Source organism: Anabrus simplex, chromosome 4 (assembly GCF_040414725.1).
Source record: "Anabrus simplex isolate iqAnaSimp1 chromosome 4, ASM4041472v1, whole genome shotgun sequence".
Lineage (NCBI taxonomy): Eukaryota > Metazoa > Arthropoda > Insecta > Orthoptera > Tettigoniidae > Anabrus > Anabrus simplex.
Window position 1 is genome coordinate 299,962,771 of NC_090268.1, and position 16,783 is coordinate 299,979,553.

A 16,783-nucleotide genomic window follows, 5' to 3' on the forward strand; every position below is an offset into this window, starting at 1 on the left:
AACATGTTTTTTGTTTGTTTTCAACTTGAGAGAAGACTGTTTCTCACATGTACAGTTCTATGTCGCATGGTCATCTTAGCCCCAAAAGGCAATATCACAAACACGATTTACAAAGAATTTCTGGGGTAAATGAAACTCAATTTTTCAGTGAGCGTTTATTCTTTAGGGATTTTCAGATAATGTCTCTGTATAGTACCGAGGAATGATTACTTTTAACAAATTACAAAATCCACACGATCGAAGGCACGGGTAACTGCTAGTTATTTATATTTTAACAGACTCCAAACCAAACTACAAATACTTCTCAATCTGTAATTCAAACCATTATATTAAACTGACAGCCTTTAAAACAGAAAGTAAAGAAAGTGACATATAAAAAACTTTCAGAGCAAACAGTGAAAAGAGGAATTTTCCCACTACTTTCCCTTCCCACACATGAATATCCAGAGACAAAACAATCACTGACAACTGCAGATACAATCATAACATCAGTAAGATCTGATGAAACTACAAGGTATCTCAGTGTAAATTATGACAAAGCTACTGTCCTTGACCACAAGTCAAAAGATTTAGGCTATACGTACCCAGCAGTTGGGACAAGACCTACATCTCAGAGAATGAATATGAAAGATTGTGCTCCTTACCTCATAAAGGCAAGGAGTTAACCTGTTCCAGGAACATACAGAGACTAACAAATGGTAATCAATCCACAATAGCTGACAAATTAACTGCCTTCTGAGCACTTTTTTTTTCGAGTCTCCCTCAGTCAGTTCATCCTAACCCACATCTTTTCATTTTCAATTGGAAATCATTCCATCAAAAGTGTAGCCCTATGAGCCCAAAGAGCCTCTTCTTATATTCATCTTTTTATGGTGATCCAAACAGGACACTATCATCACCTCAAACTACTTGACTCCTTCCTCCATTGCTTTGGCTTCACTGACAGTGCCCATTTATCTGGATGACTCTCCAACATTGTCTGGATAAACTTCTGAACCTTACCTCCAACAAGCACCTCTTTAGTTGTCATGACTGAACATCATACAACAACAAAAATTAAATAAAGAAGGAGTGGTGAAGCAGCAGTCTTTAAAACAGAACGGAAAATTTCATTTTTCTGTACAGCTTATAAAGGGCATGCCAAATGTTTAGTGTGCCACTGAGATTTAATGTGTTTAAAGAAACATAATTTGGAACAGGGATGATTACGGTGATTTGACAGACGACAGAAATGGTTGAAAAACATGTCACTGAAAAGTTTCATTCCAAATTTTGAATCCAGAACATCCCTTGTTTGTAGTCTGCATTTTGCTGAAGCAGATTACCGTCCTGGACTAAAAATAAGGAAATTGAAAGACAATGTTTTTCCTTCTGTATTTAAAGATTAACCCGAGCATAAGATGCCAAATTCAAAATCAACATTACAAAGATGACCAATAAAGAAACATGAACTAGGGCAAAACACTGGAAAGAAGAGAATTTTGATTATGAATGAGCTATTTACAATAACTATGCTTATGATTCATCTGATGGCCAGGCAGGCATCAATTTTTGGTAATGAGACAAAGTCTCTCATAGGGCACTGGCACTGCCGGTGGCTCCAAGTAGTCTACGCAGTGGCCTCCACGGTATGCACTAGCCATGTGTCTTGGTGGGTGTGCTATTTACCAACTGATGAGCCCAACTTAGTACACTGGTGCGAAACGCTGGCAACCAGGAATGAGTTAGCTGGAAAATTTAAAATGTCCAATTACAGACCATTTATATTGGTGTTATAACTATGCTTATGTCAGTCAGGTGGCAGAAAGTGCCAGTAAGTCTATTTGAGTGCAGACAACAAATAACCGTTTTGAAGACCACAAAGGAAAGAACCGTTTGAGACTGAAATTGTGGTGTGCTGATCAGAAAATAAAGAAACTGGAAGCTGATTTGGAAATAGAGAAAGAGCAGCTGGATGAGTTCAGCAAACAGTATCATATTCAATTAAAAACAATAATGAACACCAATGACCTCAATCCTGAAGACATGAAGACCTCATTCATACTGGACCAAAGTTTAAATTACATAAGCTGTCACTCCATTGGTTAGAAAACTTCATAAAACACTGCATTTAATTTATTTCTTCGAAGGGTTATGCTTATACACAAAATCATATATTCAAGTTGCCTTCTAGGAGTACATTGAGTCGTTAACCAGGAAACACACTGTGCCAAACAGGAGTAACAGATCTCATCAAAGAAAGGTTTATCATAGAAAAATGAATGAAGCTGAAAAAGTGTACTCCCTCATAAGTGATGAAATGGCAATAAAGCAGCAACTGATATATATGTCAAGAAGTTGGACAGACCTTTTGGCCATGAGGATACATCAACACATGTCAAGGCTAGTCGAAATGTAGACAGTTCTAGCGGTATGTATATATGAATAGAGAACCAATAGTTTATTATGCTTCCTTACATGTGGCATATCAACCTCTTACAAACTTACTGTTGCCTACTCCTTTTTGAAGAAGCTGTCTGGTGTTGAAGTGTACAATCTGACACTGTCAAACAGATTGAAACTACTGGTTTCATAATTTTCATATTGGTTACAACCACTAGACAAATGTGAATATGATGAGAAGACTATCCAAAGGAAAAGCATTGCAGTCTCAGATTCCTCACCCTACAAATCAAGACTGACGTCTATGCCTAGCCTTTGACCAGTGTCACAATAAGTTAGGAATTTGTTCCGTGACCAGGCTCACTTAACATAGACATAAACAGTAATAATTTTTTTAATCAACTTTAAATCCAACATTAACACCCCTATATCAACAGCAGCCAATGTCCCTCGGCCTGGCCACACTCCTTCCCCCACTTGTACCAAAAGCGATCTTAACGCCCCGCCCACCCCTCTTCACCTAACACACTCCCTGCCAACAATGACACACCCCTACAATACGACAAGCAGAGGTAAAGCGACTGTCATCCTCACACAAGCAACACAGCCGGACTTCTCACCTAAAGTCTAAAGGGTAAAAGTCAAGAGGATTAATTCTATTAATGAACTATCCCAATATAGCACACACTTTTTCGTTTATTCCACAGACTTCAACACACTTCACAAGCTGTTACACTTAGACCCAGAATCCAGTTTAACTCCTCTCCAGACTTACACGGAGATAACTTCAAAAACTTCATGACCCAGACAACATACTGCATGTTTAAGAGAAGATGGAATAATTTGGAATAATTTGTTATTTAAATGAGACTTGATCAAGCATCCTCTTCTAGCTATCTTGCCATCTGACCAACACTTCACTTCACTTCCAAAAAAAAAAAAAAAAAAAAAAAAAAAAAAAATGAATAGAGATCCTCATTTCTTTAAGGAAGTGATTTTGATCTATATAAAATGTTGGCTATCCCAAAAACCGTATGAGCTGAACATGTTTGATCTCCTATATATGTTAAAAGAAATGTGTAGATGTTGTGATTCCAATAGACTTCAATTGCCGTCCCAGTATCGGCATTATGAGTGTTGATATTTTTTTTTTATCTCCATTGGATGTGAACATGAGTAGGACGTCCCATTGGAACTTTAAGACAAGATCGGCCAGTTCATTTCCAACTGTACCGTATGTTCTTATACATCAGTGTAAATTGTTATAAAAAACCGTTTTTAAGAATATTTTTTGTTTGCGCTATTTGCTTTATGTCTCACTGACCAGATAGGTCTTATGGCGACGATGGGACAGGAAAGGCCTAGGAATGGGAAGGAAGCGGCCGTGGCATTAATTAAGCTACAGCCCCAGCATTTGCCTAGTGTGAAAATGGGAAACCACGGAAAACCATCTTCAGGGTTGCCGACAGTGGTGTTCGAACCCACTATCTCCCAGATGCGAGCTCACAGTTGCGCGCTTCTAACCGCATGGCCAACTCGCCTTTTAGTACGTGTTAATCTCCTATATATGCTGAAAGAATGTGTAGATGTTTGATTTTCACTTGACTTATGAGAGTTGATATCTTTGTATTATCTCCATTTGATGTAAACATGAGGACATCCCATTAGAACTTTTTAAGACATGATCGGCCAGTTCACTCCAAATGTGACCATGATATTCTTGTACATCAGTGCAAATTGTTGTAAAAATAATTAACTTTGGGGAATAGTTTTAGTATAGCATCCACTCAGAGCTCTGACTTGGAGTTTAGAATTTATGGCTGATGATGCCTGCAATGACAGGTGAAACATATACCATATGCCTAAACTTTAATGTAATGATTGAACCATACTCTTAAAGACTTTAAAAGTATTGAATAGGTGGTTTACAATAAATTAACGATAAACATTTTAAATATAATTTTTCTTATGTTTATTTAATAGTTTATCTACTGTGGCTGGAGGGTGGTTGTTTTCTTTTGCAATTTGTTTAATGATTTGTATCTCTTCATTGAAATCCATTGTGCTCACTGGTATGGAAATAACTCTATCACTGTATTCAGTCCTGCTATTTTGGGTGTGTATGATTCGAACCACCCATACACATACAAAATAGCAGGACTGAATACAATGATAATGATACACAGAGCTATTTCCACACCAATGAGCACAACGGATTTCAATGAAGAGATACAAATCATTAAACAAATTGCAAAAGAAAACAACCACCCTCCAGGCACAGTAGATAAACTATTAAATAAATATTAGAAAAATCACTGGGAAACCACCACACATGACAAAAATATATATATATATATATATATATGTGGTTCTCAACTACGTTAACAAGAACACATACAAAGTAGCAAATATTTTCAAAAAAACAAGGTTTTAAAGTAGCCTTAGAATGAATAACACACTACAGACACACATCAGCAAGTGCAACCTAAACAAAAAAGACCCTTTCTCAAAGTCAGGAGTATATTAACTCAAGTGCCAAGAATCTAACTGCAAACACAAAAACATGATCAGATATAATCGGCATTCAGCCTTCAGGGAGTACATATACGACTGTTCACTCCATTTTGCAGATATCAACACAGATCTAAAAATTTTACACATAGAAAATAAAAGTAAATCTTTGAATATAAAGGAAGCATTCGAAATTTACATCGCAGAAAATGCTAATGTAACTAACCTAAATGACCATACACACGTAAAAAGTTTTCCCCTCTCCGCTCTACTCACATAACATCTGGACAACACTTACTCATTAAATTAACTTTTATCATAATTATAACATTTAATAGTTAGTCTCCATTTCTTTTTGCTAGGGGCTTTACGTCGCGCCGACACAGATAGGTCTTATGGCGACGATGGGATAGGAACGGCCTAGGAGTTGGAAGGAAGCGGCCGTGGCCTTAATTAAGGTACATCCCCAGCATTTGCCTGGTGTGAAAATGGGAAACCACGGAAAACCATTTTCAGGACTGCCGATAGTGGGATTCGAACCTACTATCTCCCGGATGCAAGCTCACAGCCGCGCGCCTCTACGCGTACGGCCAACTCGCCCGGTAGTCTCTATTTCTATTCCTTACTTTATTCACCTTAAAATCATTAATCTGCATTCATCCATATTACATAAAAGTACATTTTAACATGAAGTATGTTAATAACCTTTCTTCCCTCTCCAGTGTTGACAGAAGGTTCCACAGCATGACAATCGCTCAGCCCTACTTCCCCCTCCCCTCTCCAAGGTACAGTATACTCCATTTTAACATCCAATTGGAGAGACATGCTTCCCCCTCTCCTCTCCGCGAAGCAGTGTGCTTTACCCAAAACTTTCCATGACCATAGTCCTGAAATAGTGTTTGGTGACAACGGACTTAGCATTAGCAGTCTAGGTAAGTACGTAAGTTTTCATTATATTAATATTGTAAATTTATTTTTTGTCATTACTGGTTCATGTTATCACTGAACTCTCTATCGTTGACAAGTTTACACAACGTAAACAATACTATACATATATAAGCATGTTTTAAGTGATTTGATAGAATCTGAGGATGTTCTTGTAGAATGAAACATGTCATTCTTTGTATAATAGTGTGTATTTTTGCAGGTATGTTTACACTGTTTTAATTTATATTGTAACTGCAGTGTGTTTGACAGACTGAAAAGTTTTTGTTACATTATACATACCCCTGGATCTAGAAGTGGGGACAATTTGTCCTTGGTTTTACTCAGACTGTGAGCAATTTTAGTGACAATGCCCAACACGGTTTTTATATTGTGTTTGCGGAGGACCTTGACAATTCAATCTGTTGTGTTGATGTAAATGTAAGACAGGTAGGCAGTTCCCTTCACTTCTTCCTTCTGTAAGCTTTGCTTGGTCATTTCTCTGGGAAGCAGGGCTCTATGAATCTGCAAATAGCTGTAACCATTACCCCTGAATGTGACTTTGAGTGTATCCATTTCCACCTGGATATTTGATGGCTCACAAATTCATCTCGCCCTCTTGGTGAGTCTCACGAGAATGCCTTGATTTTGTGCTGGATGGTGGTGAGAATCTGCATGAAGATACTGATTTGTGTGGGTAGGCTTATGATGATAGATGGCATGTCCTAAGGAGCCGTCCGGTTTCTTTCTTACTAGAACATCCAAGAAAGGGAGGCATCCGTCCAACTCCATCTCCATAGTGAATTTAATTGAAGGATGTTGCTGATTCAGGCGGTTTAGAAATAGATTAAGTTTCTAAGGACCTTCTGTCCAGACCACAAATGTATCAACATACCTCCACCAAATCATAGGTTTGACAGGCACCGAAGCAATAGCCTCCTCCTCAAAATGCACAATAAAGAAATTAGCCACTATGGGCAAAAGTGGACTTCCCATAGCCACTCCGTCCGTCTGATCGTAAAAATTCCCACCCTACAAGAAATAGCTGGAAGTCATGCAGTGGTAAAATAGCTTAGTAATGTCCTCAGGGAACAGATGTTCAATGAGAGACATGACTGAGTCAATTGGCACTTTAGTGAACAAGGACTCCACATCAAAACTCACCAAAAATACAGTAGGATGAAGGGTTATGGTTGTCAAATTGTTGACGAAATACCAAGAGTCCCTAATGTATGATTCAGTACATCCTATATGTGGCTGAAGCAATTTGCTTAGGTATTTAGCCAGAGTATATGTAGGAGAACTTATAGCATTAACAATAGGTCTGAGGGGAACATCATCTTTATGGATCTTAGGAAGTCCAAATAATCTAAGTGGCACTGTGCCCTCCCGGGGACAGATGTTTAGACTCCTCTTTTGGAAATGAAGACTGCCTTAAGATCTTCACGGTGGTGTGCGATGTACCACGTCCAGTGAGACATCTGATGACGAATAAATGTACCACTTCCACTTCTATTATAACGTCTAAATTCAAACCTCATTGTTTGAGAAGCCTTTCTCGTGAACAGTTGAGATTTTCATCTGAAGACGCAGAACAAAACAAAGATTTTCACCTTACTTTCTTGACACTTTTTTTTTTTTTTGCTAGTTGTTTTACGTCGCACCGACCCAGATAGGTCTTACAGCGACGATGGGACAGGAAAGGGCTAGGAGTGGGAAGGAAGCAGCCGTGACCTTAATTAAGGTACAGCCCCAGCATTTGCCTCGTGTGAAAATGGGAAACCACGGAAAACCATTTTCAGGGCTGCCGACAGTGGGGTTCGAACCTACTATCTCCCGAATACTGGATACTGGCCGCACTGAAACGACTGCAGCTATCGAGCTCGGTACTTTCTTTTTTCTTTTTTTTGCTAGGGGCTTTACGTCACACCGACACAAATAGGTCTTATGGCGACGATGGGACAGGAAAAGGCTAGGAGTGGGAAGGAAGCAGCCGTGGCCTTAATTAAGGTACAGCCCCAGCATTTGCCTGGTGTGAAAATGGGAAACCATGGAAAACCATCTTCAGGGCTGCCGATAGTGGGATTCGAACCTACTATCTCCCGGATGCAAGCTGACAGCCGCGCGCCTCTACGGGCACGGCCAACTCACCCAGTGGACCTTTCTTGACACTGCATAAGCCCAGAAAGCTATATCATGTCTGTAAGTACGGGCCGTGAAAGCAACAATGGCAACCTAGCTTTCCTTTCTCCAAAGGTTTCCTTGATTTTCCTGTATGCAGCATCTACCTTTCCTACAACCATACAACATTCAACAGCTTTTCACTTCTCCTTCAGCCATTCTTCCTTAGCTGTTCTGCACTTTCTATCCACTTCATTCTTTAATCGCCTCTATTCTTTTTCTGCCCTCTTCCATTTTTTGCATTCTTTTAATTTCATCGTTCATCAATCAGGTCTAGTATCTCCTGAGTTTTCCACTGATTCTTAGTTGATCTTTCCTTTCTTCCTAACATTTCGTCAGCAGCTGTACTGACCTCATTCTTCATGACTGTCCATTCTTCCTCTATTGTGTTTCCTTGAGCCTTTTCATTTAGTCCTTGTGCAACACGTTCCTTGAAATAATCCCTCACACTCATTTCTTTCAACTTGTCTAGATCCCATCTCCTTGCATTCCTTCTCTTTTTCAATTTCTTCAACTTCAGCTGGCATTTCATGACCAACAAGTTGTAATCAGAGTCCACATCTGCTCCTGGGAAAGTTTTACAATCCAACAACTGGTTTCTGAATCTCTGCCTAATCATAATAAAGTCTGCTTAAAACCTTCCGGTGTCTTCAAGTCTCATCCACATAACAGCCATTGTTTATAGTGATTGAACCAAGTATTAGCAAGGACTAAATTGTGATTGGTACAGAATTCAACCAGCTGACTTCCTTTTTTTGCTATGTGCTTTATGTCACACCGACACAGATAGGTCTTATGGCGATGATGGGATAGGGAAGGCCCAGGAGTGTGAAGGAAGCGGCTGTGGCCTTAAGGTACAGCCCCAGCATTTGCCTGGTGTGAAAATGGGAAACCATGGAAAACCATCTTCAGGGCTGCCAACAGTGGGATTCGAACCCATTATCTCCTGGATACAAGCTCACAGCTGCGCAACTCTAACCGCACGGCCAACTCGCCCGGTACTTCCTCTTATTCATTTGTCCCACTCCAAATTCTCTGACTGTAATACCGGTACCTTCTTCTCTTCTTTGGCCTATCACTGCATTTCAATCTCTTATCACAATTAGATTCTCGTCACTGTTTACGTGTTTTATTAAATCTTCTATCTCTTCATCTATTCTTTCAATTTCCTCATCATCCACTGAACTTGTAAGCATATAGACCTGTACTATTGTAGTAGGCATTGGCTTGGTGTCTATCTTGACAACAATAATCCTTTCATTATGCTGGTCGTAGTAGCATACCCGCTGCCCCATTTTCTTATTCATTATTAAACCAACTCCTGCATTCCCCTTTTTGATTTTGTGTTGATAATTCTGTAGTTGTCTGACCAAAAATCCTGCTCTTCTTGCCAACATGCTTCACTTATACCAACTACATCTAACTTTAGTCTAGCCATCTCCCTTTTCAGATTCTCTAACCTAACACAACAATTCAAACTTCTAAATGTTCGTGCTTCGACTCGCAGAATGTCAGTATTCATCTTCCTGATGATTCCCCCCTCCTGTCCAGTCCCCACCCAGAGATCTGAATGGAATATTTTACCTGGGAGGAAGCCATCATGAGTACATCATTCATGCAGAGAGAGCTGCATGTCCTCGGGAGTTAGTTAGGGGCTGTAGTTTCCCGTTGCTTTCAGTCGTGTAACAGTATCAATGCAGCTGAGCCAAACTGAGTATTATTACAAGGCCATATTAGTCAATCATCTAGACTGCTGCCCTTGTAACCTCTGAAAGGCTGCTACCCCCCTTTTCAAAGAACCATTCGTTAGTCTGGTCTCTTGACAGATGCCCATCCGATATGGTTGCACCCGTGGCCAGACTATCTGCTTTATTGGGACGTGCAAGCCTCCCCACCATGGCAAGGTCACATGGTTCACAGAGCAGGGAGTAAAAATTTATAAAGTAAAAATTTTAAGAAAATTAAAAATGAAGAGTGTGAATCAGACCCAACAATCATCTTTGTAATACGGAGTATGTGTATGTATGTTCAGTCTTCAGCCCTAAGGCTGGTTGGATCCTCAACAGCTCTGCCATCAGCTGTCATAGATGGCCTAGGCATCATTGAAGAGGCGTACTAGGGAAGTGAGGAGTGAGGTAATTTCCCGTTGCTTTCCTCACCGAACCAGAAGTTGCTATTACGTATCAGTCTGCCACGTCCACTGAAATGCATACACCAACCCACCCTGTGAGCAACATTTTCACACCATTCATAGCAGGGACTGGCTGCAGAAGGAATGGCATTACTAGCATGGCTCATACCTCAGTCACTTTCATATTGTCAAAGCCAAGTATAAGACAGAGAAAGATCAATGAAAGTAACAAAATTACTCTAGCCCATACCAGAAAACATAGTGCACTGTAAACACTAGGTCCTGCCAGCAAAGGCAAACAATATAGAGTATCTTTATTAATTTTCAATCAATCAAATTTTCCCTTAGTTTACTTTATGTATGATACCTTGCTGCAAAATGAATATCTATATCTTTAACTTAATAATATGGTTAAGCTGTGAAACATTTTCTGAAAATATAGTTACTGTCCTGGATTATGTTTCTGAAAATATGGTAACTCTTAACATATTTGTAACATAAGCCAGCAAAAGACAAGGCGAGGCAAAGTTGGTAGATAACTATGCCATTATATAGATCAGGGCCTCTCAAACGCCCAAAATCTCACGCGTGCAAATCGAGGCGCAAGACACTGTGCATCGGTCCCTCTCGGTTCAGCTCGGACCAACGCTTCGTCTCTAGGCTACTCGGCTAAGTTCGGCTCAGGTCAGCTCAGATTTAGAGCGTACGGAGCAAGTGTGGTAGAGGGAGACAGGGGGAGCGAGCGAGACAGGCGTGAGAAAAGAGAGAGAGAGCGCTATTGCTCCAAATCGAGTAGTGGGGGGTCTACAATCTGGTCAACCAAGCGAAGTCGTCTTTTGCACCGTGCACAGTGCATGCACCAAGCACATGCACCCTGAGAGGCCCTGATATAGATTATGAAACTATTTGTATGATACGTTGTTTGAAAATATTCCTGCAGCACTTGTAGATTCCCATGATGACAAAGAGTACCTACAAAAATGCAGTTATTTAATATATACTTTAATTTAGATATTGGCATTTAAAACTTTTTTTTTTTTTTTTTTTTATCTGGGTGAAATCAAATGTGTTAAAGGCTCGTAAGCATGGTTCCTAAATATGCAAATGGAACATTTAGGGCAAGTGTGTTGATGAAGGCTTTAGTCATATTGATGAAGGCTTTGGTCGTATTGATGAAGGCTTTAGTCAGTTCAAACTGTTTACAAAAGTTGGCAAAAAATTTAGGGATACTGATACTAATCACAGTCCTTAATTCAAGATGGTATTTTTCTCAAAAGAAATAAACAGTTGGTTCATAGATGCACATTTTGGCAACATTAACTTCCTCAGACTAACTTTCATGGATCTCCAACTTGATAGTAGGATCAATGATTTATCCGTGAGGACAATTTGGCTGAAATCGGATGTCGATTGACGTTGACATTGGAGAGCCCAAGCACGTTTTCAGAGATGTTGAATCTCATCTTCTTCTTCCTCTTCGAACCATGGGCAATGGCTGATCCGGTAGCATGATAGTGCGAGATTCATAAGAATACACCATGATCACAAAATCCAAGACCATGAGCAAGGGTTTCAAACTTCTTGTGATAATACTGCAAGAGTTGGTGCCTCAAGATATGCATAGCATACGACTGAAATAGGGCTATTCTCAGTCATTTTAATAGCATCCAGCCTTGCTCTCGGTTTGGTGAGCGAGAGTGTGTTGCTTGATTAAGAGCTCACACTTTTGTTGGTGTTGTTGTTGCTGTTCTTTTTCACCCCAGTTCTCAAACTGTTTTAACCTTTATATTTGTTGTACCTTACTTGTATATTAACTATGCTGTTCCATCTGGGAATTTCCCCCACTTTCTGACACACTTAATCCCAACAGACTAAAAGATAATTCATCACTAAATCACCTTCTTGAATCAAGGAATGGATCATTTGAGTTCTGTAAAATCTTACATGGTTTAATATGCTGTAATTGGTACTCCCATGCCATCTTGAGTACCAATAAAAACTGTACCCCTTGAACTTTGTATCAGCATGTACTGTAGGTCTATCACTTGGTAGGGTAGCCCACACATTAGTATCCCCACTTGGTATCACAGCACTTTACTAAAGTGGGTGTATGTTTAATAATGAGAAAAAGTATATAAAAATTAAACTTATGTGAAATTATATCTCAAGTAGCAAAGAGAAGAGATCCATTATGCTTGCCAGGAAACCACAAACATGCTCCCTAAAAATATTCTTACTTGTATAGATGCATTAAAATGGAGAGTACGCGTACATCTGATGAAAGTTGCAATAATTCTCTAAGTTGATCTATGATCATAATACTAGCTTCATAAGATTAGAGGACCTTTATTTGGAGACATAGTTGAAAATGGCACAGCAGACTCAGGGATAAGGAAGTAGCCGTGAAAAATTTCTGATCGTCCTACAAAAAGGCGCGCTATAAACACATAAATGAAATTAACGGGAGAAATGGACAAAATAGATCATACACCGACGACAAAACATAAATATAGAATGTAACCATGATGGGAAATGTCAGAAATGAAAATGATGATGAAAGGGTATTTTCTTAACAATATTTCACAAATATTGAATCAAATCACTCACCGTTGGCTTGCTAAAAGACATTGGATGAAACCATGAGTTGAAATTATCAGATATAACAACAGCCTGAACAACATCCTCTTTCTGTAGTGGTTCAGTAGTAGATTTCGCTTTGCTTGTTTTCTTCGACATCTTACGTTTAAGAGTAACACTAAGGTTTAGTTACAAGATGTATTTCAACAAGGAGGTTGAAAGGTAGAGTTGTACTTTAAAATACGATTTTAACACAACATATGGTACTGACATATAAGGGTATCATAACCTCAAACCCACGGAATGTTATACTCTGGTTATACTAATCCCAAACAAGTGAGCAACGGATAACTACGCGGTGCAATGTTACTAACATACACATTGGAAAATATCAAGAATGACAATCATGGCCGTCTACATTTACTGTAGATGGCTCTGATGACAATATAAAGCTACAAAATATATTCTACCAATTATATCCTCTTTGATTTCAACTAAACAAATTATGTTTTCTACCAAAATAACGACAAATCTTGTTTAAAAGCATGTACTAAAAATCACAGGACGTCAAACGGTATCACAAAGTTGGCGTAGTTGGTGGAACTAGAAAAACAGCTCGATGTCCTACAGCGGTAATTTCAAATGTTACACCTGTGATAGAATTCGTATTACTGAACAAAATAACATACAGGGACGTCTCTAATATAAGAAAACAGAGAAAAATAGACTAATGTACCGAAGTTGGTATATCCCTAACGAAACAGTGCTAAAAATTAATCAAAATGATGCTTCAAGAAATAGCTGTTGCTGCAGCAAAAAATCGCCACTACCATCGCCTGAATGAGACACTCAATACGGCAGAAAGTGCAAATAAGGTCTACCGTCTAGGAAAATCCCGGCACCGAGAAAATTAAGATATTGGCCATGTTCTGCAAATGAAAAATTCTAACAACCATCTTTTCAATAAATAAATAAATAAATAAATCACAAGGTGGCATATTCCCTATCTGTTGTTTTCCTAGCCTTTTCTTAAATGATTGCAAAGAAATTGGAAATTTATTGAACATCTCCCTTAGCAAAAAATCGCCACTACCATTACCTGAATAAGACACTCAATACGGCAGAAAGTGCAAATAAGTTCTACCGTATAGGAAAATTCCGGCACCGAGAAAAATAAAATATTGGCCATGTTCTGCAAATTAAAAATTCCAACAACCATCTTCTCAATCAATCACCAGGTGGCCGATTCCCTATCTGTTGTTTTCCTAGCATTTTCTTAAATGATTGCAAAGAAATTGGAAATTTGTTGAACATCGCCCTTCGTAAGTTATTTCAATCAATATCTCCCCTTCCTATAAACAAATATTTGCCCCAATTTGTCCTCTTGAATTCCAACTTTTTTCTTCATATTGTGATATTTCCTACATTTAAAGACACAACTCAGTCTTACTCGTCTACTAATGTTATTCCGCGCCATCTCTCCACTGAGAGCTTGGAACATACCACTTAAATGGAGCAGCTGGTCTCCTTTCTCTCAAGTCTTCCCACCCCAAACTTCACAATATTTTTGTAAAGCTACTCCATTGCCGGAAATCACCCGAAACAATTCAAGCTGCTTTTCTTCGGATTTTTTACAGTTCTCGAATCAAGTAATCCTGGTGAGGGTCCCATACACTGGAACCATACTCTAGTTGGGGTCTTACCACAGACTAATATATGCCCTCTCCTTTACATTCTTACTACAACCCCTTTTTTTTTTTTTTTTTTGCTAGGGGCTTTACGTCGCACCGACACAGATAGGTCTTATGGCGACGATGGGAGAGGAAAGGTCTAGGAGTTGGAAGGAAGCGGCCGTGGCCTTAATTAAGGTACAGCCCCAGCATTTGCCTGGTGTGAAAATGGGAAACCACGGAAAACCATCTTCAGGGCTGCCGATAGTGGGATTCGAACCTACTATCTCCCGGATGCAAGCTCCCAGCCACACGCCTCTACGCGCACGGCCAACTCGCCCGGTCTACAACCCCTAAAAACCCACATAACCTTATGGAGAGATCTGTACCCTTTATTTACAATCCCATTTATGTGATTACTTCAATGAAGATCTTTCCTTATATTAACACCTAGGTACTTACAATGATTCTCATGAGGAACTTTCACCCATCAATGCAGTAATTGAAACTAAGAGGACTTTTCCTATTTTTTAAACTCACAACCTGACTTTTAACCCCATTTAGCATCATACTATTGCATACTGTCCATCTTACAACATTATCGAGGTCATTTTGCAGTTGCTTACAATCTTGTAACTCATTAATCACTATACAGAAGAACATCATTCGCAAAAAGCCTCATTTCTGATTCCACTTCTTTACTCATATCATTTATATATGTAAGAAAGTATAAAGGTCCAATAATACTGCCTTTAGGATTCCCCCTCTTAATTATTACAGGGTCAGATAAAGCTTTGTCTACTCTAGTTCTCTGAGATCTATTTTCTAATATAGCCAGCCATTCACTAATTTGTCTAGTCCAATTGAACTCATTTTTGCCAGTAGTCTCCCATGATCTACTCTATCAAATGCCTTAGACAAGTCAATCATGATACAGTCCATTTGACCTCCTGAATCTAAGATATCTGCTATATCTTAATAGAATCCTACAAGTTGAGCTTCCGTGGAATAACCTTCCCTAAACCAAAACTGCCTTCTATAGAACCAGTTATTAATTTTGCAAATGTGTCTAATATAACCAGAAAGTCCACCATTGTCTGGTCCCAAGTCCGGAATGAAAAAGGAGGAGGACTTGCTGGTCTGGCACCCAGCTGTAAAAAACTGCCAACGCTGAATGTTGAGCAGCGGGAAATAACCTGACTCCCTAAGGGGGCCAACGGCTTCAGGCAAATGAGCCGGTGGGGTGATGGTCCCCACAGTGGAGGAAATGCCACCGGAATCCATTATGCAGCGTCTGCTCTCCAGGTTAGGGGCGGCTGCATAAGGCGTCTGTACTCCAGAGGAGCGGCCTCATTATCACCTCACTGGATCACATCCAGTGTTGTAATTCGGGACCTAGTCCCACACAGGTGACACCTTGACAGTCAACCATGGAAGGTCTTTTAAGGAATACTCCATTGGCTGAACCAAGAGTTCAGAGAAGGCAGCATCCGGATACGGTGGGCTGCCACGTGAAAGATACCGTGAAGTCGGAGGCACGGAAATACCTCAGTACTACATACACGAATGAGACAAAATCAAGAATCAAACCAAAGCAGATAACATACTTCTCTACACACAATATAAACTCACTCATGCAAACCGGTAAACTAAAAGTGATCACCGACATAAAGGACCAACGTTAAAATTGAATAATTGAAAAAGAGGTTCAACCTATTCAATACATAAGAACCTCTTTTTCAATTATTCAATTTTAACGTTAATACTTTCAATACGGAACAATGAAAATTTCATCTCTAAATAAAGGACAAACACAAAATTCTTATCATGGGATTACAGGAAATTAGAAACACTGACCAGTATGCCTTGGAATCTCAAGGGTACAGACTTTATAAAGGTATACCCGGGAAGAGAGTGATGAAGAATGTCCCACAATTTGGAACAGGATTTTTGGTCAGCCTTAATAAACTCAGTTCAAGAATTTAAATCACAGTCTCCACAACTCTCAATTGCTCACCTTAAAGGCATCTAATAAAATCTATACTATAATCAATGCCCATGCTGCCACTAATGATAAAAACAACTCCTCAAAAGACCAGGAGGAAACACCTGAATTTTGGGACCTATTGGACCAGACCATAGATAACATCCCCAAACACCATGTAAAATTATTAATAGGCGACTTCAACGCTCAACTAGGCAGAGAAAGAAAATACTGTGACATCATCGGAAAATGGCCAGCACACAAGAAAACAAATAAAAATGGAGAGAGACTAGTTGACCTGTGTAGAAACCATAATTTAATCCCAAAATCTACATGTTTTAAGAGGAAACCTCAAAAAAACAAAACATGGAAACACCCTGACTACACTAAAGGAGAATGGCAACTGGATCACACCTGCATGGA

At 39.4% G+C, this 16,783-nt stretch overlaps 1 protein-coding gene across 2 annotated transcripts in view; it reads right to left on the minus strand.

Annotated features, from left to right (window-relative positions):
- Nucleotides 1-13,047, minus strand: part of LOC136871910 (translation initiation factor eIF2B subunit epsilon) — a 152,366-nt gene extending 139,319 nt beyond the window's left edge. For both annotated transcript variants that reach the window (XM_067145627.2, XM_067145628.2), the window contains exon 1: nucleotides 12,737-13,047. In XM_067145627.2, coding sequence (XP_067001728.2) covers nucleotides 12,737-12,865 — 129 coding nt within the window. In that variant the 5' untranslated portion in view covers nucleotides 12,866-13,047. The remainder of the gene's footprint in view (nucleotides 1-12,736) is intronic.
- Between the last annotated feature and the right edge of the window lie 3,736 nt (nucleotides 13,048-16,783).